Source organism: Balaenoptera borealis (assembly GCF_965194805.1).
Source record: "Balaenoptera borealis genome assembly, chromosome: 16".
Classification (NCBI taxonomy): domain Eukaryota; kingdom Metazoa; phylum Chordata; class Mammalia; order Artiodactyla; family Balaenopteridae; genus Balaenoptera; species Balaenoptera borealis.
The window spans coordinates 16,872,991-16,896,272 of record NC_138872.1 but is presented as its reverse complement, the minus strand read 5'-3'; the positions used below and the strand labels follow the sequence as shown (position 1 = coordinate 16,896,272).

At 49.7% G+C, this 23,282-nt stretch overlaps 1 protein-coding gene and 1 long non-coding RNA gene across 2 annotated transcripts in view; both read left to right on the top strand.

Annotated features, from left to right (window-relative positions):
* Nucleotides 1-416: 416 nt before the first annotated feature.
* On the top strand, nt 417-4,436 carry LOC309614085. The gene is made up of 2 exons (XR_014236001.1): nt 417-3,418; nt 3,506-4,436. It is a non-coding gene; the product is annotated as an uncharacterized lncRNA (long non-coding RNA).
* A 4,619-nt stretch (nt 4,437-9,055) lies between these two features.
* The window catches only part of MYBL2 (MYB proto-oncogene like 2), a 30,796-nt gene continuing 16,569 nt past the window's right edge, over nt 9,056-23,282 (top strand). Inside the window, exons 1-6 of the mRNA XM_082361729.1 lie at nt 9,056-9,306; nt 13,426-13,519; nt 18,055-18,126; nt 19,009-19,101; nt 19,288-19,508; nt 21,589-21,751. Coding sequence (XP_082217855.1) covers nt 9,287-9,306; nt 13,426-13,519; nt 18,055-18,126; nt 19,009-19,101; nt 19,288-19,508; nt 21,589-21,751 — 663 coding nt within the window. The 5' untranslated portion in view covers nt 9,056-9,286. The remainder of the gene's footprint in view (nt 9,307-13,425; nt 13,520-18,054; nt 18,127-19,008; nt 19,102-19,287; nt 19,509-21,588; nt 21,752-23,282) is intronic.

Here is a 23,282-nt window from a genome sequence, read left to right as displayed (position 1 = left end):
GAGTTCCTGACCCGCAGAATCTATGAACATAATAAAATGGCAGTTTTAAGCCATTAATTTGGAGTAAACTGTTACGTAGCAATAGATAACTACAATTTTATTTTTTATTGAGGTAACACTGGTGTATAACATTCTATGTTTCATGTGTACATTACATTTCTACTTCTCTATTTCCTACAGTGTGCTCACCACCAAAACTTTAGTTTCCATCTGTCACCACACAGTTGATCCCTTTTATCCATTTTGCCCTCCTCCCTGCCTCTTCCCCTCTGGTAACCACTACTCTGTTCTTTGTATCTATGTGTTCATACCTACAATTTTATTTTTTATCTTTTTATAAATTTACTTATTTTATTTATTTAGTTTTGGCTGCGTTGGGTCTTCATTGCTATGCGTGGGCTTTTAGTTGCGGCGAGCAGGGGCTGCTCTTTGTTGCGGTGCGTGGGCTTCCCATTGCAGTGGTTTCTCTTGTTGCAAAGCACGGGCTCTAGGCGCGCGGGCTTCAGTAGTTGTGGCGCGCGGGCTCAGTAGTTGTGGCTCGCAGGCTTAGTTGCTCCGCGGCATGTAGGATCTTCCCAGACCAGGGCTCAAATCCATGTCCCCTGCATTGGCAGGCGGATTCTTAACCACTGCGCCACCAGAGAAGTCCCATACCTACAATTTTAGAAGGAACTTTTTGGATCTGAATCTAATCCAACTTCACTTTCCAACTGGGACACAGAGGACTAGGGAGACCTAGGTCCAGAGGAGCACTGCCTGCCTGCTAACCTGGAGGTTCTCCCCCCACACTCCTGACTCGAGAAGGTTCCTCGGAGGGAGCAAGGCCTGTCCTACCATGCGTCAGCCGCCTTTTCCCCTTCATCTATGGGTGACTTGTGGCAAGGATGTATGTTTTTCCCCAACTTCTTATGAAAAACTTGAAACATACAGAAAAGTGGTAAGAATAGTACAATAAACACCAGTACCCACCACCTACTTTAAAAAGTTAACATATTGCCATATATACTTCATGTGTGTATTTTTCTTACTGAACATCTGAAATTAAATTTCAGACATTATAATACTTTACCCCTTAATATACATCATTGTATAACTACAATACACCATTATCATATCTAATATTTAATATTTATTCAGATGTCTCCCAACTGTCCCCAAAATGTTTTATAGATGTTTTTTCAATCCAGGATCCAGTCAAGTTTCACATATTGGATGTCTCTTTAGTCTCTTTAAATCCAATACACAGTCTCCCTACCTCTTTCTTTTCTTCCTTTTTCTTTCCATTTTTTTTTAAAATGACATTGACTTTTTGAAGAGACTAAATTAGGTGTCCCACATTCTAGATTTATCCGATGTCTATTAACTTGTCCCTTTATCTCCTTTATTTCCTGCATACTGGAAGTTAGACATAAAAGGCTAGCTTTGAATTAAACATTTTTGGCAAGAATATTTCATAGGTGATGCTATGTATAATGTCAGATTGGTCCACTATTAGTGAAGTTAAGTCTAAACAATTGGTTAAGATAACGAGCAGGGCTGTTTTTAAATTCAAACATGAGCCCTTTATCCCAGATGCTGTTCACCTATGTGCACATCCTTTTTCTGGCACATAAGCCACTTGAGATGAAAAAGTTAACTGACTCGAACAAGTGTTTCAACTTCACTCTAAAAAAAACACACACACATACACACAAAACAACAATAAAGTGATAGTACCAGTCCTAGCAGGTAGCAATGAAAAAAAAAATTGTTGGAGACTTTATTTGTTGAACTCAAAAAATCTCTCATCAGAGAAATGTTAGTATCAAAACGAAGAGGAAAGGGCTTCCCTGGTGGCACAGTGGTTAAGAAACTGCCTGCCAATGCAAGGGACACGGGTTCGATCCCTGGCCCGGGAAGATCCCACATGCCGTAGAGCAACTAAGCCCGTGCGCCACAACTACTGAGCCTGAGCTCTAGAGCCCGCAAGCCACAACTACTGAGCCCATGTGCCACAACTAGAGAAAGCCCACGCTCGGCAATGAAGACCCAACACAGTCATAAATAAATAAATTTATTTATTTAAAAAAAAAACGAAGAGGAGGGACTTCCCTGGTGGCCCAGTGGTAGAGAATCCACCTTGCAATGCAGGGGACGCCAGTTCGATCCCTGGCCTGGGGAACTAAGATCCCACATGCCGCGGGGCAACTAAGCCCACGGGCCACAAGTACTGAGCTCCCACACCTCAACTAGAGAGCCCGCATGCCACAAACTACAGAGCCCACGCTCTCTGGAGCCTGCGTGCCACAACTAGAGAGAAAACCCGCACCTCCCAGCTAGAGAGAAGCCTGCAGGCCGCAACGAAGAGCCGGTGTGCCACAACTAAGACCCTGTGCAGCCAAAAATAAATAAGTAAATAAATCTTAAAAAAAAAAACAAAAAACGAAGAGGTGATAACATAATGAGAGAGATGTATGGGTGACAAAAGGTCTCTCCTCCCCCAAGAGCACGGAGGAAAACTTGCAGTATCTTATGATAGATCATAGATCCATTGTGTGGCTTTTGCTAAGTTACTTCTTATTCATAAAATCATATATGAGAGGTTTTCAAACTCTCCCGTAAAAGGTCCTAGAGCGCTACGTATGCCTTAAGGAATTTTAAATTTTTTTAATTTAAAAAATTTTAGGTAATACGTAAGCACGGCGCTGAAGGATGTTGAAAGAGAATTTCACCCTCTTTAGCCATTCAGTTCCTCTTTCTGCAACCAATGTTATTAATTTCTTCCGCTGCCTTCAAGAGACAGGAAGAAATATATACTTTAAAAAGAGTAATAAATCTTGCTTATACCAAATTTTAACACGAAGCCCACTAATGTTTCATCCTAGGGTTGCGCTCCTGCAGCTCACAACCCGAGAGAGAAATTAACCTCCTAAGAGTCGCTGACGGTGACAAATAGCGTGAAGGAAACTTGCAGTGTTAGGGGGTTGTGCAGGGCTTGCTGAGCCACACGGCGAGTCAGGGACGGCTCGAGGTAGAAGGGGGTCAACCTGGCTTCGGGCCGTGACCGCCATAGTGTCGGAGGCCGGCGACGTAGCTGCCCTGCTCCCTCTCCTCCCCTGGGCCTTTCACCCTTCCTCTCACGATCAGGCTCCCAGGGAGTATGGCTCAGAGGGCGCGGGGCCAGCGGGGTCAGCGGGCGAACCCGGGTCGCGGGGAAACTCTGCGGGAGTTCCACAGCCCAGCAGCCGGGTTCCAACCTGACCCCAAGCCCGCGCCCTATAGTGACGTCAGGCGGTGCGACTCCCGCGATGCCTCGCGCGGAGCCTGAGCCGGAGCGCGCGCCTGGAAGTGGACTGTCTGTGGGCGGAGGCGCGGGCCCTGTGGTCAGACGGCCTGGGATCTTCGGCCTTTATTCACTAGTTGGACCCCCTCGAAACAGGTCACGTCTCTTGTCCCTGGTCACTGTGGGCGGCGAGAGACTTCCAGGTGGACTCCAAGGCCTGATTTTCCCTCTCCATCTTCACAGAGGTGGGTGATGTTACCTTCAAGTGCGGCCGCGGGACCTGGCCTGGCTGGGCCGTGCAGGTGGTTTCCACCCGCCTCTCGACTAGGTCTTGGTGTCCGTCGTCCGTTCCGTCCCTGAATTTGTGCCCTAACTCCTTAGTCCGCGACTCCTTCCAGCTTGATTGCTGAACTGCAAGTGGCCATGTTACAAAAGGAAGAACTAAGTGTTTGTGAAAGCTGATGCCCCAGAAGGCCCAGGATATGAAGTCAGAGGTGTGGGCTGGACGTGGTGTGTGTATTAAAGCAGCCCAGGATCCTGGTTCTTCTCTTGGAGTCTCATCCCCCTCATCAGGAATGCAAGAGATTTGCATTAGTTCCCTGATTGACCGGGGATGGAACCCGTGCCCCGCGAAGTGGAAGCGCGGAGTCCTAACCACTGGACCGCCAGAGAATTCCCAGAAGGTTTCTAAGAAACCAAATTCTCACTCTTTGCGATTGCATAAATGAGGACACAGCTAGGGCGGGCATGAGTCTAGACAAGCCCACGCAGGGTTGATTGCCCTGTTCTGTGGTCAATGACCCCACACTTCTCCCAGTGATTGAAGAGGGACCCCTAGAGTCATGCAAATGGAACATATCCATCACTCCCCCAAAACTTCCTCGTGTCCCTTTGTCATCCTTTCTCTACAACCATTGTCACTTTAGATTGGTTCTGTCACCGTTGATTGGTTTGCAATTTCTGGAGTCGTGTGTAAATGGAATCACACAGTGTGTACTCTTTGTCTTCTTTCAGCATAATTATTTTGAGATTCACATTGTATAAGTAATTCCTTTTTATTGTCAGAGTGGATATATTTGTTTTATATCTATAATTTGTTTATCCAGTTACCTGTTGATGGACATTTGGGGTGTTTCCAGTTAGGGGCTATTACAAATAAAAGTATGTAAAAGGCTCTGTGTGAACATGTGCATTCATTTTTCTTGGCTCCATATGGCTGGGTCATATGGTAGGTGTATATGTTTTTAAGAAACTGCTGTGCTGTTTTCAAAGTGGTTGTACAATTTCACATTCCACCAGCAGTATTTGAGAAGTCTGATTACTCCCCACCTTCAACATTTGACGTGATTAGTCTTTTTAGTCAGCGATTTTAATAGGTGTGTAAATCTCATTGTGGTTGTAAATTTGCATTTCCCAAATGAAATAGTATTGAGCATCTTTTCGTGTGCTTTGCCAATGGATATATTTTGAAGGTAGAGTTTGAGGGTAGAGCCAATAGGATTTGCAGATGGGTCAGATAAGTGATGTGAGAGAAGAATCAAAAATGACTTCAACTCAACTCTACTCAGTGCTCTGTGGTGACCTAAATGGGAAGGAAATCTAAAAAGAGTGGATATATGCATAACTGATTCATTTTGCTGTACAGCAGAAACTATACTCCCAATAAAAAATTTTTTTTAAAGTCAAAGAAAAAAATGACTTCAACTCTGGGCAGTCTGAGTACTTCCTAATATTTCTCTCCTTGACACGCACTGGCTTTTCCCTCTGGCCACCTTGCAGATTCCTAAATCACCCAGCTTTGAAGAGCCTTCAGTGACCCCTTTGGTTGATACCCACAGCCCCTGCCTTTATCTTCACCCTGATAGATCTAATTTTCTGTTTACTCATTGTCTCTCCTATCAGCTGGTGAGGTTCTGGAGAGTATAGATGTTGAATTGTCTCCTGATGACTAGCTCCTTTGAGGTGCAGCCCAGCCTCAATCATTTCAATATATTTTCACAAACTGTACTCTCAATTTACATTTCAAAGTATGGGTGCTTTGCTTCAAGCCACCTGCCCACTAGCTGTGTGATCATGGCAACTTAACACCTGTGTGCCTCAGTTTCCTTATCTTTAGAATGCGGAGCTTATTGATTGATACCTGCCTCTCATAGTGATGAGCATTAAATGGAAAATGAAGGCAAAGCTCTTAGTATGGTGCCTGGCCCATGGTGTCTTCCCCAGTAAAATCCAGCTATTATTTTCTGACCTGAATATTTTGCAGGTCCTTTGCTGGAACTCAAATATAGGTGCTTTGCAAATAGTTATTCATAAAATCTCAATCTTTTGAGAAGTGGGCGAGGAAATTTATCTGTTGAGGTCTGATTTCTTGAATCAGTTAATTGAATTGCTTCCCTGCATTGGGATCCACCCTGTTGTTGAAAGTTTCCCATTTCCACTGCTGGTCCTGGACCTCTCATGCCTCTGGCCACTTACCTGCTGCCATGACTCTGTCCTCTACACTGATGCCCTTGGGGGTGAGGCAGAAGTATCTTTTTTTAAAAACTTTTTTCTTCTTTTGCGGCCGCACAGTGTGTCTTGGGGGATCTTAGTTCCCTTCAGGGATTGAACCTGAGCCCTAGGCATTGAGAGCGCAGAGTCTTAACCACTGGACCGCCAGGGAATTCCTTGGGCAGAAGTATCTGAAAGACATTCCTTTGTTTCAGAATCTCTTTTGATGGTCCGTATAAGACACAATCAAAACTCTAGCAGTCCAAGTTCCCCCAGTTCTGTGCCTTCCTAACAACTCTCCAGCCCAAATGTTAGCTTTAACATTTCATTCATTCAATTAAAAATGTGTAAAAGCCCTCTGTGAGTACCTGCCAGGAGCCAAACATTATGGTCAACATCTGAAGATGAAATGTGAATGTGGGGCTGTCTGCTCTTGAGAGAGCAGTAAAATTATGGGCAGGGGAAGTACGGTGGGAGGACAAGGGTGGTGGGAGGACAAGGGTGAAAAGGGAGGTGCTCAGTACGTGGAGGGGAAGACGCCAGGCAGAGGGACATGTGATCCAACTTATCATTTATTTGTTATCAGTCAGTGTTTGTTTTGTGTCCAGGCTGATGCTGCATCCCGAGCATTTAATAGATTTGATGCTGTCTTCCCAAGACGGGGGCAGGCCCTGGGGTCTGGAACCTGGGGTGGGGCAAACTGTGGAATGACAAATGACTGAAGCCTCCCTGTCCAAGGAGGGCATGTACAGGAAAAAGTTCCTGGTAGAGTGCAGTCTGTATGTTATCAGTCCTGAGCCCAGGGACCACTCCCAGCCGTGGCTGCACCCAGGACACTTGGAGTCTTCTCTCCAGGGGTATCTGTTGGCATGACGATAGCTGGAGAAAACACACTTGTGCAGATAACCAGATTCCATCTGGTACCAGGGTGACCTCCCTGCTCTCTGACTCGAAGCACTGACTCCAGGCTTCTTAGACTCTGATATGGACAAAGAACATCACCTGCCACTTCAGTAAACAAAGGCTGTTGTGGCCATCAAGCCCTCAGCCACTGCAGCGACCCCTGATGATGCGCCCTGGGGGGATTCAGGATGGAGAAAAATAGGATACTGGCCCTAGATAGTTAAGGTGTGTATCAAACAAGTAATTTCAATAAGCTCAAACTCCTGCATCTTCCCACACATAGAAGAGTGCTAAATTCATTAACTTAAGATGTCTGGTTTTCTTTAGTTAGCAGTAATCTTTTGATGTTCTGACTACTTGGGTTTTTTTTGTTTTTGTTTTTGCAAAAACTACTATATATCCTGGCTCCTCCCTTACCTCTCCGGAACAGTCCCTCAGCTATCTGAGATGCTATAGCCCAGGCTTAAGTTCTCAGTAATACTGCTGAATAAAACATAATTCTCAACTTCTAGGTTGTGCATTCTTTTTCAGTCGATAAGTGTATTGGTCAACTGGCTAGCAACTGGAGACAGCTGCTCCCTGTCTCTTGCCTTGGGCAAATACCTTGCCTGAGCTGGCAGGTCCTGTCTCTCTCCTGAAATGGGACTAATAATCCATGTGAGAGTGTGTGCTGTGTGCAAAGCAGCTTCCTAGACCTCAAAGGACAAGCATGAGAGCAGCTGAAGATTTATAATAAGAACAAAAAGTAATATAGTGCTTATTATGTACCAGAGATTGTTCTCAGTGGTTTACATATATAAATTTATTTAATCCTAACACCATCCCACAAAGTAGGTACCAAGTGTAGTGATTAATAGCATATACTCTGGAACTAGACAGCCCAGGCTTGAATCCCTTCTTTGCCATTTACTAGCAGTGTGACCTGGGGGAGGCCTGTGTCTCAGTGTCCCCATCTGACAAAAGAAGAGAATACTAATACTACCTCATAGGGTTGCTATGAGGATTAAACGAATTAAAATGTATAAAGCATACAGAACAGTGGCTGGCACATAGTAAAAACTGTCTAAGTCTTTGATAAATCTCATTTTTATAGATGAGAAAACTGAGGCACAGAGAAGTTATTTGCCTATGATCACATAACTAGTAAATGATGGAGCTGGGAATGAAACCCTAGGAAGTCTGGCTTCAGAGCCTACACTCTTAAATATTATGCCCTAGCAATGAAGAGGGGATGTCCACATGAATTACTTTATGAGGGAAGTGGGTGGGGGAAGCCCTGAATTAATTGATGTGGAAGCTTCTAGCAAGTGTAATAAGATGTCAATGTTCCTTCTGTTGTGGTAAGTGAAGTTTGCAGCAGTGGGCTGGACTGTCCCCAGGTGGCCAGAAGTTTCTGGAAGAGGGGTCTGAGGCATAAGCAGGGTCTAAGAGGCTGAGGTTTAAGCCCATCTCCCCAGGCTCCTGTCTCATAATTCATTTATCCCCCTTTCAGCACCCTGTCTTGGATGTGGGGTGACACTCAGGAGGTACTTAGTAAATGGCAACTTAAAATGGAAAATCCTTGCTAAGCCTCTAGGAGTTTAAGCATGTGGTAAACTGAATTCAGTGCAACAGTTGAATTCTGAGCCCTGGGGATACTGCTGTGAATTGAGGGGCCACTTGGACCTTAGCAAGCCCATAGTTCAAATGGGGAGACACACAAGTCAACAAGCAGGCTGGGCCATGGACTCTAAGGATAAACAGGAACTAGTCAGGTGGGAGGGGTGGGAAGTGTACTGGGCCCGAGTAAAGGCCAGGAGGCTGGCGAGTTTCCTTTGGCTGGGGGCGGGGGGCTGGGGGGTGGGGCGGTGATCTGGCAGAATCCTATAAATACCTGATTACAGACTATTTAACCCTGAGGGAGAGGACTTAGATTTTAAGTTCTGGAGAGTCAAGATCAGGTTTGCATTCTAGGAGGCTTGCTTTTGGCTGCCAGGAGTCAAGCTGAGGAGCTGGAGCCATTGAATTCGAGGCTGGAAAGGAAGCAGGGAGATGGTTTCAAGGCACGGACCCGGTCTAGGTAGGGGTGAGGGGGCCGCTTTGGGGTGGGGCTGTAGGGACGCAGGAGAGGCTTGGACTAGAGCTGGCCCTTTTGCACAGGTGGTTTCCCCGGCCTGACTCTCCCATCTTTGCGGCTCACTCCCTTTGCTCAGTCTTTCCTCCAGGGCCGCCCCGATCACTCTTGGCTCGGGCCAGGCCTCAGTCACCTGGCTGCCTGTTTTGAGCCACACCCACGCCCTCCCTGCCCTGGGGCTTCAGGGCTCTGCGCAGGTGCGGCGTTCTTCGGCTCTCCGGCCCTGCCCCCCGAGCACGCCCCGCCCGCTGGCCCCGCCCCGCGCACGCCAGCCCGCCCGCGCGCCAGGCCCGGGCGGCGCCGACGCGCTTGGCGGGAGATAGAAAAGTGCTTCTGTGCGCGCCGGCGGCTACCGCAGCCCCTGCGAGCAGCGGCGGGACCTGCGGCCACGCTGACGCTTCGCAGCGCGGCCCCGGGGCCCGGAGCGGCCGGAGCAGCCCGCACCCTGACCCCGGCCCGGCTCCCGCTCCGGGCTCAGCCGGCGGGCGGGCGAGCGCGGCGCGGCCCGGGCCGGGGGGATGTCTCGGCGGACACGCGGGTGAGAGGAGCCGGGAGGCTAAGGGCCCCTCCCCCCTCCCCGACCTCCCCCCCACCCCGACCTCTGCCCCCACCCTCGCCGTGGCCCTTCTGGGCCGGGCGGGGGTGGGGTCCTCAGGAAACGCAGTGTCCTGTGTCGCCCGACGCGGGGGGACGCGGGGGGTGCGCGCGAAGCCGGGGGGCTCTCGGGGGCCCCTCGCTCGGCTCCCTGGGCCTCGGAGCTGGGGCGGGCGGGTCTCCTGGGACCCGGGCCAAGCCCTGCATGATGTCATTTTGTCTCCCGCCTAATTGCGGGGTGGGGGTGGGACGGCGGTGTCAGCTAGAAGGGGCTTTACCGGGGAGGGAGGCGACCCCTGGAGAAGGAAAGTGATTTTCCAAGTCACGGCGAGCGGGCGGCCAAAGCCTGGGAGGCTCTTGTCGTTCAAGCCTTTTGAGGTTCAGATTTGCCGGTGGGCATTTCTTAACATTTGGGGAAACACAGAACCCCAAGCTCCCTCCCCCGACCTAGGAAGGATGCAGGGGCGGGGGGGTGACTTTTTGGTCCTCCACCACCTGGGTTGTGGACCCCAGCTCGTTTTCGTTTCGGAGACCTGTCTTCCTGTTCCACATGAGGGGTTTGGGGCAGCTGAGGTTGAAGGCGAGGGGAAGAGAGACTGATGTGTATCGAGACCGCTCTGTGCCAGCAGCCCCTGGGGTGGAGGCAGGAACTGCGGTCTCCATCTTACTTAACTCGCCAAAGAATGAGTAGCAGAGTCAAGCCAGGAACCAGGTCTGTGGGCTCCAGGTCCCTGTCTTAGACCTGTGCACCCGGTGCCTGAGCTCTGGGCTTTTCAACCAGTCTGGGAGTCACGGAGGACAATGGGATTCTGCCCTGTTGCCTCCCTGGATTCATGCAGCCCAGATAACTTCAAACCCCACTTAAGATGGTGTTTGCCTTCTCAGGCCCAGCATATAGACCTGAGAAGCAATCGTTGCTGGCTTTCCCTAGGATTCCTTTCAGCAAGGAAGCATCTGATCCCTGGGCAGTGGTCAGGCTCAGGGTGTGTCTTCCTCAGGCCACAATTTCTCAGGGCAGCTCCAATTCCCAAGGGTTGTTCTGGGCAGGCACTTGTCAGGCCCTGAATTTCTGGTTCAGGAAGTGTTAACTCCAGGCAACAACCAAGGCCCCAGACAACTCCCAGGTCCTCTGCTACTTCTCCCCAGGGGCTCAGTGGAGGACCCCCCGCCCCGTCCCCCCAGGTGAGGGATGAGTTCTGTACCCTGGAACAGCATTCAGTTTGATTCTTGGCCACTCGCTGTAACTCTCCTCTGCACCAGTGCCCTACTTCCTGCTCAGCTTCTGACTCACCCTACCTGGAGCAGAGCCCAGCACATGAAAGGGCATAGAAAGGGTGTGTTGGACCTCCATGTGGTTGCCACTACTGACTTAGCCTCTGCTTTTCCAGCTGGGATTACGAGATGAGGACTGGAAGGTGCCAGTTGGAGCCTGGCTTAGTGGAATTGGCAGGTGGCATAACCCCTGTGAGCCTCAATGTTCACATCTATTAAATGGGGATAATGAGAATGCATGTGAAGTAGACAGTCATCATCGTGTTGGTGATAGAAGTATATTACCTCACAGAATTCTCCCAGCCGTCTGAGCTGCTCTCCCCATTAGAGTATTTTGGAGCACCAGAGAGTGTTCACACAGAAACAGTTTCTTCCTCGAAGGAACATTTGCTGAGCTTCTGTCAGAAGCTGGGTGCTGGAGAACCAAAGATAGTTTCTGTCAAAACAGAGTCTGGGGGCAGTTGATGTTAAAGCCAGCTTCCTTCTGTTATTAGCATCTTGTAGAGTTTTTTTGCCTCCTACTTTGCGATAGTGGAGGATCCCATGAATTGGGTTGGGAATGACAAGACAAGGCTGAATTCCAGCTCCTCCTGTGACTGGTGTATTGCTGGGTTTAGAAATCCGTCTGTCCCTTCCTTTCCTAATTCTAAAAAGTTTACTTATATTAGCATTTCTTATCGACTAAGAGGCAGCAGTTTTGCATGTTTATTCATTCCTATATCCAGCCATTCCCAGAGCAAACATTTCTTAAGGCATTTTGGTGCTACCCCCCCAAAGGCCCTACAGATGTGAGGTGGAGCTGACCTCGGTCCAGGTTGTCAAGGAGACAGGCACTTGCAGCCTAAGGGCTTATGTTATGAGACGGGAGGATTTCCAATGTGCTCTGGGGAGTGTGGGTGTGGTTAGGAAGATGCTGAGAAGGGGAAAGGAGCGTGGCCACAGAAGGAAGTCCTCTTCCTCTTTTGGAGAGGCCTGTGCTTGCCTTGCTTGTTTGGAGACGTGTAGGCTTTTCCCACTTAAAAATGCCTGACTTCGGAATGTCCCTGACAGAGGTGACTAATGGAGTTGGGAGGGTGCTCTTGTGAGCCCCGGACATGCGTGGGGGTGGATAGCATGATCTCCATTTTTGTAACTATTAAACCTGATAAATAGGAAGATTTTGGAATAACTTGGAAAATTACCTGTTAGAAAATAAAAGCATCCAGAATTCAAAGCTGCTTGTACTCTGATTTTTCGCTCCATAAACTAGACCTATGTGTAGGCAAGGATTGAGAAGGGGTATGCAAAAATGGACATAGTTACTGAGATAACATATTTTAAATGGTTTTCTCAAACAATATTTCTTAAAATCCTGGTGCTTGATGATTACATACGTCATCAGCTTGTTTTTTTTTTTTTTTTTTTTTTTTTGGCTGTGTTGGGTCTTTGTTGCTGCACACGGCTTTCTCTAATTGCAGCGAGCGGGGGCTACTCTTGGTTGTGTTGCGCGGGCTTCTCATTGTGGTGGCTCCTCTTGTTGCGGAGCACGGGCTCTAGGCACACGGGCTTCAGTAGTTGTAGCACGCGGGCTCAGTAGTTGTGGCGCGGGGGCTTAGTTGCTCTGCGGCATGTGGGATCTTCCCGGACCAGGGCTCCACCCCGTGTCTTCTGCATTGGCAGGCGGATTCTCAGCCACTGCGCCACCAGGGAAGCCCACATACATCATCGGCTTTAATCCTTAAAATACCCATGCAAGTTGAAAAAGTTTTGTTATTTAAAAGAAAATTTGAAATAGGTGTTTGGTGTTGAATATAATATTCTTGGTGAAATCTTTTTTCTTTTATAAATTTATTTATTTAGTTTTGGCTGTGATGGGTCTTCATTGCTGCACACCAGCTTTCTCTACTTGCGGCAAGTGGCGGATACTCTTTGTTGCAGTGCGCGGGCTTCTTACTGCGGTGGCTTCTCTTGTTGTGGAGCTCCGGCTCTAGGCGCACAGCCTTAAACATTTGTGGCGTGCGGGCTCAGTAGTTGTGGCTTGCCGGCTCTAGAGTGCAGGCTCCAGTAGTTGTGGCATACGGGCTTAGTTGCTCCGCGGCATATGGGATCTTCCCGGACCAGGGCTCGAACTCGTGTCCCCTGCATTGGCAGGTGGATTCTTATCCACTGTGCCACCAGGGAAGTCCTTGGTGAAATGTTAACTTCTTTTTTCTTGTAGCTTTTGAAATCATTAGAGTGTTAACTGAAAATGAAAGAGTAAAGAGGACTTCCCTGGTGGTGCAGTGGTAAAGAATCCGCCTGCCAACGCAGGGGAGACGGGTTCGAGCCCTGGTCCGGTAAGATCCCACATGCCATGGAGCAACTAAGCCCGTGCGCCACAACTACTGAAGCCTGCGCTCTAGAGCCTGCAAGCCACAACTACTGAGCCTGTGCGCCTAGAGCCCGTGCTCTGCAACAAAGACAAGTCACCGCAATGAGAAGCCCGTGCACCATAACGAAGAGTAGCCCCCGCTCGCTGCAACTAGAGGAAGCCCGCGCACAGCAGCAAAGACCCAACGCAGCCAAAAATAAATAAATAAATAAATAATTTTTTAAAAAAGAAAGAGTAAAGAAAAAAATAGCCCATAATCCCATTTCATTAAAAAGTTTTTAAAAAGAGGAGGGTGGAAGTACCTACATTTTACCTACAGTAAAAGCCTGCGTCCCCAAAACCTTTCCCTAGAGGTCATGGCCACAGTCCACACTGTCCGTCCATCATGGGGCAGCAGGTAGAGAGACACATGTCCTGACCTTTGGCTTGCTTTCCCTGCAGTGAGGAGCTGGATGAGCTGCACTACCAGGACACAGATTCAGATGTGCCGGAGCAGCGAGACAGCAAGTGCAAGGTCAAGTGGACCCACGAGGAGGTGAGTGACACTGAGGGGCAATTGCGGGGGTGGAGGTGATGGCAGCTGGGAGGCTGGACCAGGAACAGAGCCTGGGTTGTGTCTGCCTGATGCCCCGACCAGTATGATGAAGAGGAGGAGCTGATGAAGGAAGCAGATGGGGGAATTCCCTGGCGGTCCAGCTTTAGGACTCCGTGCTTCCAGTGCTGGGGGCCCGGGTTCAATCACTGGTCGGGGGAACTAAGATCCCACAAGCTGCATGGTGCGGCCAAAAAACAAAAAAAAAGAAGCAGATAGGCACTCTGGTTCTCCCTGATGATGCTTCTTCTCAGAGCATTCCTGGGCACTCTCAGTATTGAGGACTCTTAGGGGGATGCATCTCTCAGACCTTGGGGCCAGCAATTGCCGTTGTGTCTCTTGAAAGCTGGTGTGTTCTGCATCGTGGACTTTAATTGTGCTTCTTGTCCTTTAACTGCTGGGAGGTTTAGCCAAATCTGCAAACCCCCTCTTTATTATCATTTTAAAAAAATCATTGTATTTTGTCTGCAATACCAAGCTCTGAATTGATTTTATTCTTTAATCAAGTTTATGAAGTATAATTTATATACAGTCAAATGTACCTTTTTTTTAAAAATTTTTTTAATTATTTATTTATTTATTTATTTATGGCTGTGTTGGGTCTTCGTTTCTGTAGGAGGGCTTTTCTCTAGTTGCGGCAAGCGGGGGCCACTCTTCATCGCGGCGCGGGCCTCTCACTATTGCGGCCTGTCTTGTTGCGGAGCACAGGCTCCAGACGCGCAGGCTCAGCAATTGTGGCTCACGGGCCTAGTTGCTCCGCGGCATGTGGGATCTTCCCAGACCAGGGCTTGAACCCGTGTCGCCTGCATTGGCAGGCAGATTCTCAACCACTGCGCCACCAGGGAAGCCCAAATGCACCTTTTTAAAGTGAACAGTTCCAACAGTTTTGATAAATGTATATTACTCACATAAGCACCACCTTGATTATCCCCGGAAGTTCCCTCTGTGGTCCATCTTTCCCAGCTCCAGGCAGTCGCCCATCCAGTGTCTCTCTGTTTGATCGTTTTGCCTGTTCTCGAATGTCCTACAAATGAAATCATACAGCTCTACTCTTTTCTATCTGGCTTCTTTTGTTCAGCATAATGTTGCACGATTCAGTAATTTGTTCATTTTTTCTTCCTGAATAGTATTCCATTGTATGGATAGACCATAGTATGTTTCCCTTGATGGGCATTTGGGCTATTTCTAGTTTTTGGCTATTGTGTATAGAGTGGCTGTGAAAATTCTTGCCTAATTTTTGAGGATTATGTTTTCATTCATCTAGAGAGGATACTTAGGTACGCTCATGGTGTATGTATATGTTTAGTTTAGAAACTGTCAGGTTTTTTTCTGACTTAGTTGTACCAATTTAGACTCCTACTGGCCTTATCTTTTTATTCTACCTCTATTTTCCTGTATGTGTTTAGTTTTAAGTCTTTTTTTTTTTTCCCCCTTACTGTTTGAGTTGTGAAACACTCTTAAATCATAAAAGATGTTTCTTCAGAGGAGTGCTAAGCCAGCCTTTTCTGTTCATCCCACTGTGGGCCAGGGACTGTATTCCAGTCTTGCAGGCTTAGAAGAACAAGCAAGATGGGGTCCCTACCCCAGAGCATCTCTCTGCCTGGACCATGCACAGGCCTGTGGACATGCTGTGGCCATCATGGTGCTGGCAAGACCGGCGTCTCTTTTTTTTTTTTTTAATTTATTTTTGGCTGCGTTGGGTCTTCATTGCTGCACACGGGCTTTCTCTAGTTGTGGTGAGCGGGGCCTACTCTTCGTTGCGGTGTGCAGGCTTCTCATTGCAGTAACTTCTTTTGTTAAGGAGTACGGGCTCTAGGCACGTGGGCTTCAGTAGTTGTGACTCACGGGCTCTAGAGCACAGGCTCAGTAGTTGTGGTGCATGGGCTTAGTTGCTCCGTGGCATGTGGGATCTTCCCGGACCAGGGCTCGACCCCGTGTCCCCTGCATTGGCAGGCGGACTCCCAACCACTGTGCCACCAGGGAAGTCCCAAGACTGGTGTCTTTTGTGCTCACTGTGGTGTCTCTCCTGTCTTATACTAAGCCTCCTAGACGTAGGAGGCATCTTTTTTTTTTTTTTTTTTTTCTTTTTGGCCTAGAGGCTTGTGGGATCTTAGTTCCACGACCAGGGATTATAACTCGCACCCTCAGCAGTGAACACGCAGAGTCCTAACCACTGGACCACCTGGGAATTCCCCGAAATGCTTTTAGAAGTTGAGTTTACTGTTGTCTGAGAGGTTGAGAACAGTTTCATGGGTAAGGATTTGGAAATTCATCAGTCAGGTGTGCAAAATGGTGGGTAAGTCAATAGGAAACGGGTTATAGGTGGAGAAAAGCAAGAGGAACCCCCGTTTGGCTGGAGCGAAGGGTCCTTAAAGAGGAAGCGTGGTTGATTAAGATGGAAAGATCGAATGGGGTCCAATCCCGGAAGGCCTTGGACTTCGGACTCAGAGATGTAGGCTTGTTCAGCTGGCAAGGTGAAGCCATCGAAGGTTTTTGAAGCAGATGTGGGACATGACCACAGCTGAGCTCCAGGGAGCTAGTCTGCTGTGTGTAGGGTGGGTAAGGGATTTGGGGGCAGCCTGAGGCTGAGGGAGTTGGAGAGGGTGCTGTGCCGGGCAGGTGGGATAAGATGGCTGCGGAGGGACGAGGGCAGTGCAGGCGGGAGCGGACAGGTGGAGGGGGCCCATGGGGTCCGGCAGGAGCTGGAGACGAAAGTGTCCCCCCCAGTCTTCGAGGAGGATGGTGGTGCTGGAGATGGACACAGGGAACATGGGCGGAAGGCAGGGGTTGGCCTGGCCAGGTCAGGCAGGCGGCAGGGGAGGGCAGGGTGTCCGGGGCTGGCTGTGTGGGCGTGGGCTGGCTCAGCTACAGGATTTATGGGGACTTTGTCCAGCCGATGCTGGGCTGTGGCCAAGCTGCAGTTGAGGGTCTGGATTTCTCTGGTGGCCTTTTTTTCTGTCCAGGAGAGAGAGAGAGAGAGAGTGTGTGTGTGTAAAAACACCTAACGTTAAATGTACCATCGTAACTATTTTTAAGTGTACAGTTCAGTACGTGAAGTATATTCTCACTGTGCAGCAGGTCTCTAGAACTTTGTCATCATGCAAAACTGAATCATTAAACACTTAATTCCCCCCCCTCCTCCTAGCCCTTGGCAACCACCTTTTTCTACTTTCTGTTTCTATGATTTTGACTGCTTTAGATTCTTCACAAGAGTGGACTCATACACTGTTTGTCCTTTTGTGTCTGGCTTATTTCGCTTAGCATAATGTCTTCAAGGGTCATCCACGTTGTAGCTTGTAACAGAATTTCCTTCTGTTTTAAGGCTGAATAATATTCTACTGTATGGATATACTACATTTTCTTCTTTTTCTTTTTTTTTTTGATTGAACCCAGGCCCTCGGCAGTGAAAGTGCGGAATTCTAACCACCGGACCGCCAGGGAATTTCCTACATTTCCTTTATATATATAAGATATTAAAAAATTGATTCGATGGAAGAATACTTTACATACAATCAACTACAACCATTAAAGTACAATTCAGTGAGTTTCAATGGACATGCTACCATGAAACTCCCAGCACCGTCATCGTAGAGCGTTTCCATCACCCCAGGCATTTCTTACTCCCTTTGCTGTCCATTTCTCCCTACCACCACCCCTGACCTCAGACACCACTGACTATCTTTTTGTCCCTATAGCTTAGTTTACATTTTCTAGAAGTTCTTAAGCACAGAATCATGCAGTGTATATTCTTTATGTCTGGCTTCTTTCCCTCATCACAATGATACTGTGATTTCGTGTTGTTGTGTAAATCAGTCGTTTATATTCAGGAGAACGTTTTAACAGGTACTGTTTTCCTTCCCTTCTGAGTGCTCTTGATTCTGCCCATGTCCCCCATCTCCAGTGCTGGGTCACTGTCGTCTCTGGCCCAGGTGCCTGTAATGGTCTCCTCTCGTTCATTCTGCCCACCTGTAGCCCCTTTTCCTGCAGCTGCCAAAGTGAAGTTCATAACAAGCACCCTGAACCGTGACCACCCACTGCTTTAGCGCATCAGTGGCTTTGCATGACGCAGAGGCCCGAATCAACCCTGCATGTGGTCTGGCCCCTGCCGTCCCTTCCAGAATCCTCTTGCATCCCTCTTGCTTGCTTCCTGCATTCTAGCCTCACTGGACTTCCTTGGAGCCTGTCTCTTGGACCCCCCAAATAGGCCTCGCCATCGACCTCTCCGTACCCCCCAGCACCTTTCCTTTTGTTTGCAGGAGCCTTTGATTAACATCTGCTTCCCTCTACACTTTGAGTCCCATGAGCTTGGGCAGCTCCAGTGCTGCCCGCTGCCGTGCCTGGTGTGCCTGGTGTGTAGTAGGTGATCACTTCATGACTGGGTGGCTGCGTGAGGCTGTTTCCTTTGGGGAGGGCTCCGTCAAGAGCAGCTGTTTTCTGCACGCGTGTAGCTGAGCCCCCTGTCTTTCCGGCTTTGGCAGGATGAGCAGCTGAGGGCCCTGGTGAGGCAGTTTGGACAGCAAGACTGGAAGTTCCTGGCCAGCCACTTTCCCGTGAGTGCAGCCCCTCTGCGGCCCCCTCCCCCAGGACAGTGGGCCCGGGACAGACGTTCTGTCAAGGAGAAGAAAGGGGGGTTCCTTACCAAGTCCCCCCCCAGCTCTCCCAACAAAACAACCTTCCAGGCTTCCTAGGCCCTTTCTTCCCAAACCGGAATCCAAGGCACCCTGGTGTAAGCGTCTCCATGCAGCAGCCTCCGTGTGCCTGGGGGTCTTGGGCTCCATGATCATGAAATCAGATCAGTGACATATTTGCATTTCTTCCTGCAAGTCAGGAGCGAGTTGGTGCTCGGTTTCTCAACCGTGAAACTGAAACTGAGGGGAAACAATACCTGAGCAGGCTCCAGGGTGAGGCCCCTGCGGAGCTGGCTGGTGCCACCACGTGCAGCATCTAGAGGCTCCTGGTGATGCGGGTCCCCCTCGGGTCCCCCATCCCCAGCACTGCAGGCGTCTGGCAGGGAGGAGATGTGGCAGGAGCCGCTGTCGGCTTATCTCCTGGCTCATCGGGCAGCTCAGGGACCAAGTCACCAGACCCTGCTCACCTCCTCCTCCTCCATGTGATCTGAAACCTTCAAGGAGATACGACCCTCCCAGAAGCAAGCAAGGATCCCTGATGTAGCCTGCAGGCTGGGACGGGGCGGCCCCCTTGTGTTAGGGCAGCAGGCGGTGGCTTCCCACGTGGTTCTGAGTTTGCCTGGTTCCATCCGGGCCCTCTGGTAGCCCAGGGAAGCCATGCGTGTTCCGGCCCGTGGGCAGGCAGTGTGTGGTGGTGCAGGGAACAAGACAGAACCCCGCTGAGGTGTCCCCTGAGCCCAGTGTGTGTCCAGGGTCCAGGGCCACCATCCCAGGAGTTCTCACGGGTGCCTGTCCTCTTCCCAGAACCGCACTGACCAGCAGTGCCAGTACCGGTGGCTGAGGGTCTTGAATCCAGACCTCGTCAAGGGGCCATGGACCAAAGAGGAGGACCAGAAGGTAACGCCCAGGACAGTGCCTGCCCCATGGCGGGCCTTCACCCACCCCAGGGAGTCAAGGGACTGAGGCTGCCCTGGGTGTTGGCTGGGCTGTCCGGCTGGACCTTGGGTGTGTGACATCCCGCTGGTTGGTGCTGGGGTGGGGAACGGGCCAGTCCCGCTGGCCTCACAGCAGCTTTCCCCCAAGGTCATCGAGCTGGTCAAGAAGTACGGCACGAAGCAGTGGACGCTGATCGCCAAGCACCTGAAGGGCCGGCTGGGGAAGCAGTGCCGCGAGCGCTGGCACAATCACCTCAACCCCGAAGTGAAGAAGTCCTGCTGGACAGAGGAAGAGGACCGCATCATCTGCGAGGCCCACAAGGTGCTGGGCAACCGCTGGGCCGAGATCGCCAAGATGCTGCCGGGGAGGTGAGCTGCCTGCCGGGGCCTTTGCGGGGATGTTCCAAGGCCCAGTCCGATTTCTCTGGAGTTGTTCACTTTTCCCAGAAGCGAATGAGTCCTTCAGATTCTTGCCGGGGTGGGAGGGGATGGGGGGGGGTGGGGCGGGGCAGGGCCCAGCTGCAGGGAGTCTGGAACAAGGAAGGGAGGGGGCCCTGGGGGCCTCCCGTTCACTGTGCAGACTCTCATCTGGTCCCGCTCTCGGCTCTGTGCCATCCCTGCCCTCTGCTGTGGCCGAGGTGGCCTGGTTATGTTTTTAGAGAATAAACCTCTTTCCTCCTGCCTGTGAGGTCAGGGCCAGGATCTGGACGTCCTGTGAGGTCAGGGCCAGGATCTGGACGTCCTGTGAGGTCAGGGCCAGGATCTGGACGTCCGAACCACTGCCCGTTTGCACCCTACTCTTCACGCTGGGCCTGGCCCCTCCAAGCCCTGGGCCTCTTGGAGTTCTGCAGGGAGCATTAGGACGACTTGGCTCCATTCTTGCTAGAATCTTCCTCCAGGGTCAACTCCCAGTCGCCTAAGTTGCTCACTGCTCCCCTAACTGCTTTCCATCTTCTGGAAACTTATAAAAAATCACTTACTCACCACTGTCTTCTACCCTGCTCTTTTCGTCTGTGTGCGTTTTTACCTTATTTTGTTTCCTTTCTTTGCCATGGCACTGCGGTCCTGGGAAGGAGAGGAAATAAAATGCCAGATGGTCTCTTTCCCCTGGAATCTGGAATCATCTGTTTCCAAAACTCAAACCCGAGTGTGTTATCCTTTTGGCACTTCTTATAACACTTGGGTTGAAGACTCGAGCCTCTTTCCCGTGTGGCCAGCCTGGCTTGGCTGAGGCCACCAGCCTCGCCTTGATCTGCCATCACCCTTGCTCATCTGTGGGGCCTTAGCTGCTCCGACCTCCTCTCTCCCTTAGACACGGGAGAGCTCTTTTCTGAGAACGAACGCCCTGTGCTCCTGGCAGCTTGGATGCCCTCTAACTTGTGCCCATCACGTAGCCAACACGCTCTCATCCTTTGGTTCTCAGTGGGGACATTATTTCCTCAGGGAAGATTTCTCTGTCCTTTCCAACTGTGGTCAGTCCCTGGCCACCTCCCCATAGTGCCCCGACCCCTGCCCAGTCAGCACTGTGTCCTGACAGCCTGCAGTGGGAATGAACAGAGATCCAGACCCTCCTCTTAGACTGGTGGCTCCGTCAAGCTGTTATTCTCTGTTCACCATTCAAGGGAAAAGCACTCTGCGTGGAAACCCAAAGAAGGCAGCGCCTCTGTGTGTCTGCAGTTCTGAACTGCTGTAGGTCTGTGGGCTCTGACGCTGCTGAGCCCCCCGTGCTACTCACTATGGTGCTGCTGTGTGCTTCTGTAGTTTCGTACTTCTTTGTGCTTCATTCTGCTGTCTGCTCCTACTACTCTGTTACTCTGTCCTGCTGTACCTGTCTGCTTCTCTCCCTCCACGCTTCCCCGACTCCTGTACCACTGTGCTACTTTCTGCTTCTGTAGTGTGGTGTACTACTCTGACTTGTACCATATATGTTTCCTCTTTAATCTTCAGCAAGTGATGGAGAGTGAAGTAGTCTTTTGATTCTCCAGATAAAAAAGCCAAGGCTCAGAGTGGTCAGTAGTGGATCCTCTGTCCTCTGGCTGTGCCCTCTTTAGCCATTTTCTGTCTGTGGGACGTGATCAGGGCTTGTGTTCCAGGTCACTGAGCCTCACTCAGGACAGGGGCCAACGGCCAGCAGCTTGCTTACGGTTTCTACAAATGCAGAGTGAGTGGGAAAGGGAATGAGAGTTCCCAGAATGTTTCAGTGTTAGGATTTTACCCTGTAGGCTGAATAAGACCTTTGCTTATTTCTCAGAGGTGTGTGGAAATCTTCCGTAAATCGTTACAGGCTGCAAGCGTGTCAGACTTCATCTTAGAGCTAAGAGCGCTTAGAACTCCTCAGGTTGAACCCTCATTTACAGAAGCGGGAGCTCAGCTCAGGGAGGCTAGTGACGCGCCCGGTGGCGCACGGGCCCTGGTGCTGGGGTCAAAGATCCCCGGTTGGCCCCTGCAGGACAGACAATGCTGTGAAGAATCACTGGAACTCCACTATCAAGAGGAAGGTGGACACGGGAGGCTTCCTGAGTGAGTCCAGAGACAGCAAGCCCCCCATGTACTTGCTGCTGGAGCTGGAGGACAAGGACGGCCACCAGAGTGCCCCGGCCTCAGAAGGCCAGGTGAGTGGGGCGGGGGTGTCAGGCAGCTCGGCCACTGGGCTTGGATTAGTTGGTTTGTTTTCACGTGTATCTGATGCCATCTCATCAACACCTATTCCTCCTTTTTCACCTGTTCCGTGGCTGTTCCTTAATCCTGCAAGAGGTTCTCACTGTGGCCTCACATCTCTCACGAGGGCCTTTCCCTGTGTCACCTGTGCCCATGCTTGGTGCTCATCTGCCCACAGATGCAGGATGCCAGAGCCAACGTCAGGTGAAGAAGGGTCTGGTGGGGAGGTCCTCAGCCTCCTCCTGTCCTCAACAGTTTCCTTCCTACCCATTGCTCTTTCCAGCCTTTTCATACTAAAAGCACATACGCAATTCTAAAAAAAATCAGATTTGTTGAGGTACAAGCACATACAGTAAAATTCACTGTGTTTCGTGTGCAGGTCTGAGTCATGACAGCTTTAAACAGTCCTGTGGCCACCACCATAGTCAACACAGAACATCTCCGTCACCCCCCATATTCTTTCAGCCATTCTCCCATCCTTAGTCCCTGGCACCCTTCATCTGTTTGCTGTCTCTATAATTTTCTAGAAAGTCATATAAATGAAGTCATATGGTATTACATTTACAATTGTTAACATCTCCGATCCTACACTCCAGAGCATACTTTTTTTAAATTGAAGTATAGTTGATTTACAATATTATAGTAGTTTCGGGTGTTTATGGTTATTTTTGAACTATCTCATATGATTTATTCTTAAAAAACAAAGATTTGAAGCACATGTGTCGGAGTATGAAGATGGGACGTTGCTGGGTACATGGCAGATGACACGCTTCCTCTACACTGTTTTCCAATCTTTTCTGTAATTGTGAACTATTGAATAGTTCTTTTTAACACTCCACCTTTCCTTTTCCTGCTGGCCAGATTATAACTGTTCACTGCTCCAGTTCTTCTGCAACACCCTGCTGGAGCATTATATCATGTTTTTGCCTCTCTTTCTGGATTTTTCCGCTTCAGAGACTATTCCTTGCTTCCCAGATATGAAAGCATCTATGCGGTAACAGTTGAAAAAGCTGTAAAGTGAAATGTAAAAGGACTTCTCCCTCCTGTCTGGATTCCCCATGGGTCCCCTAACCAGAGGAATTCACTTCTCAGTTTCTTGTATGCCTAAGTAATATGTTTTCCAGGCTTTTACTTCTGATTAAATAAAAAGCATCCGTGCCACAGAGAGAAACAATGTGCTTCAGCAAACACGGAGAAGTCATCTTTCAGGATAGGGCAGAGTGGACAGTAGTCTCTGAAAATCCTCCTTGGCTGAAAGTCATTTCCTTGACTCTGTTTTCACCCCCCTGACGCTTTGTGTCTGGGAGGCTGGCCCTCTTGGGCCAGGGGGAGCTCCAGACCTTGATCCTGAGCACACAGGTCAGGTTACAGTGTGGGTTTCAGCCTCACCCACTCCTCTCCACTGTCATTTTAATGGTTCTATTGTGCTGGTAATTTATTTAATTAAGGTTACACCTGACTTTTTGTTGTTAGAAACAAAACTTT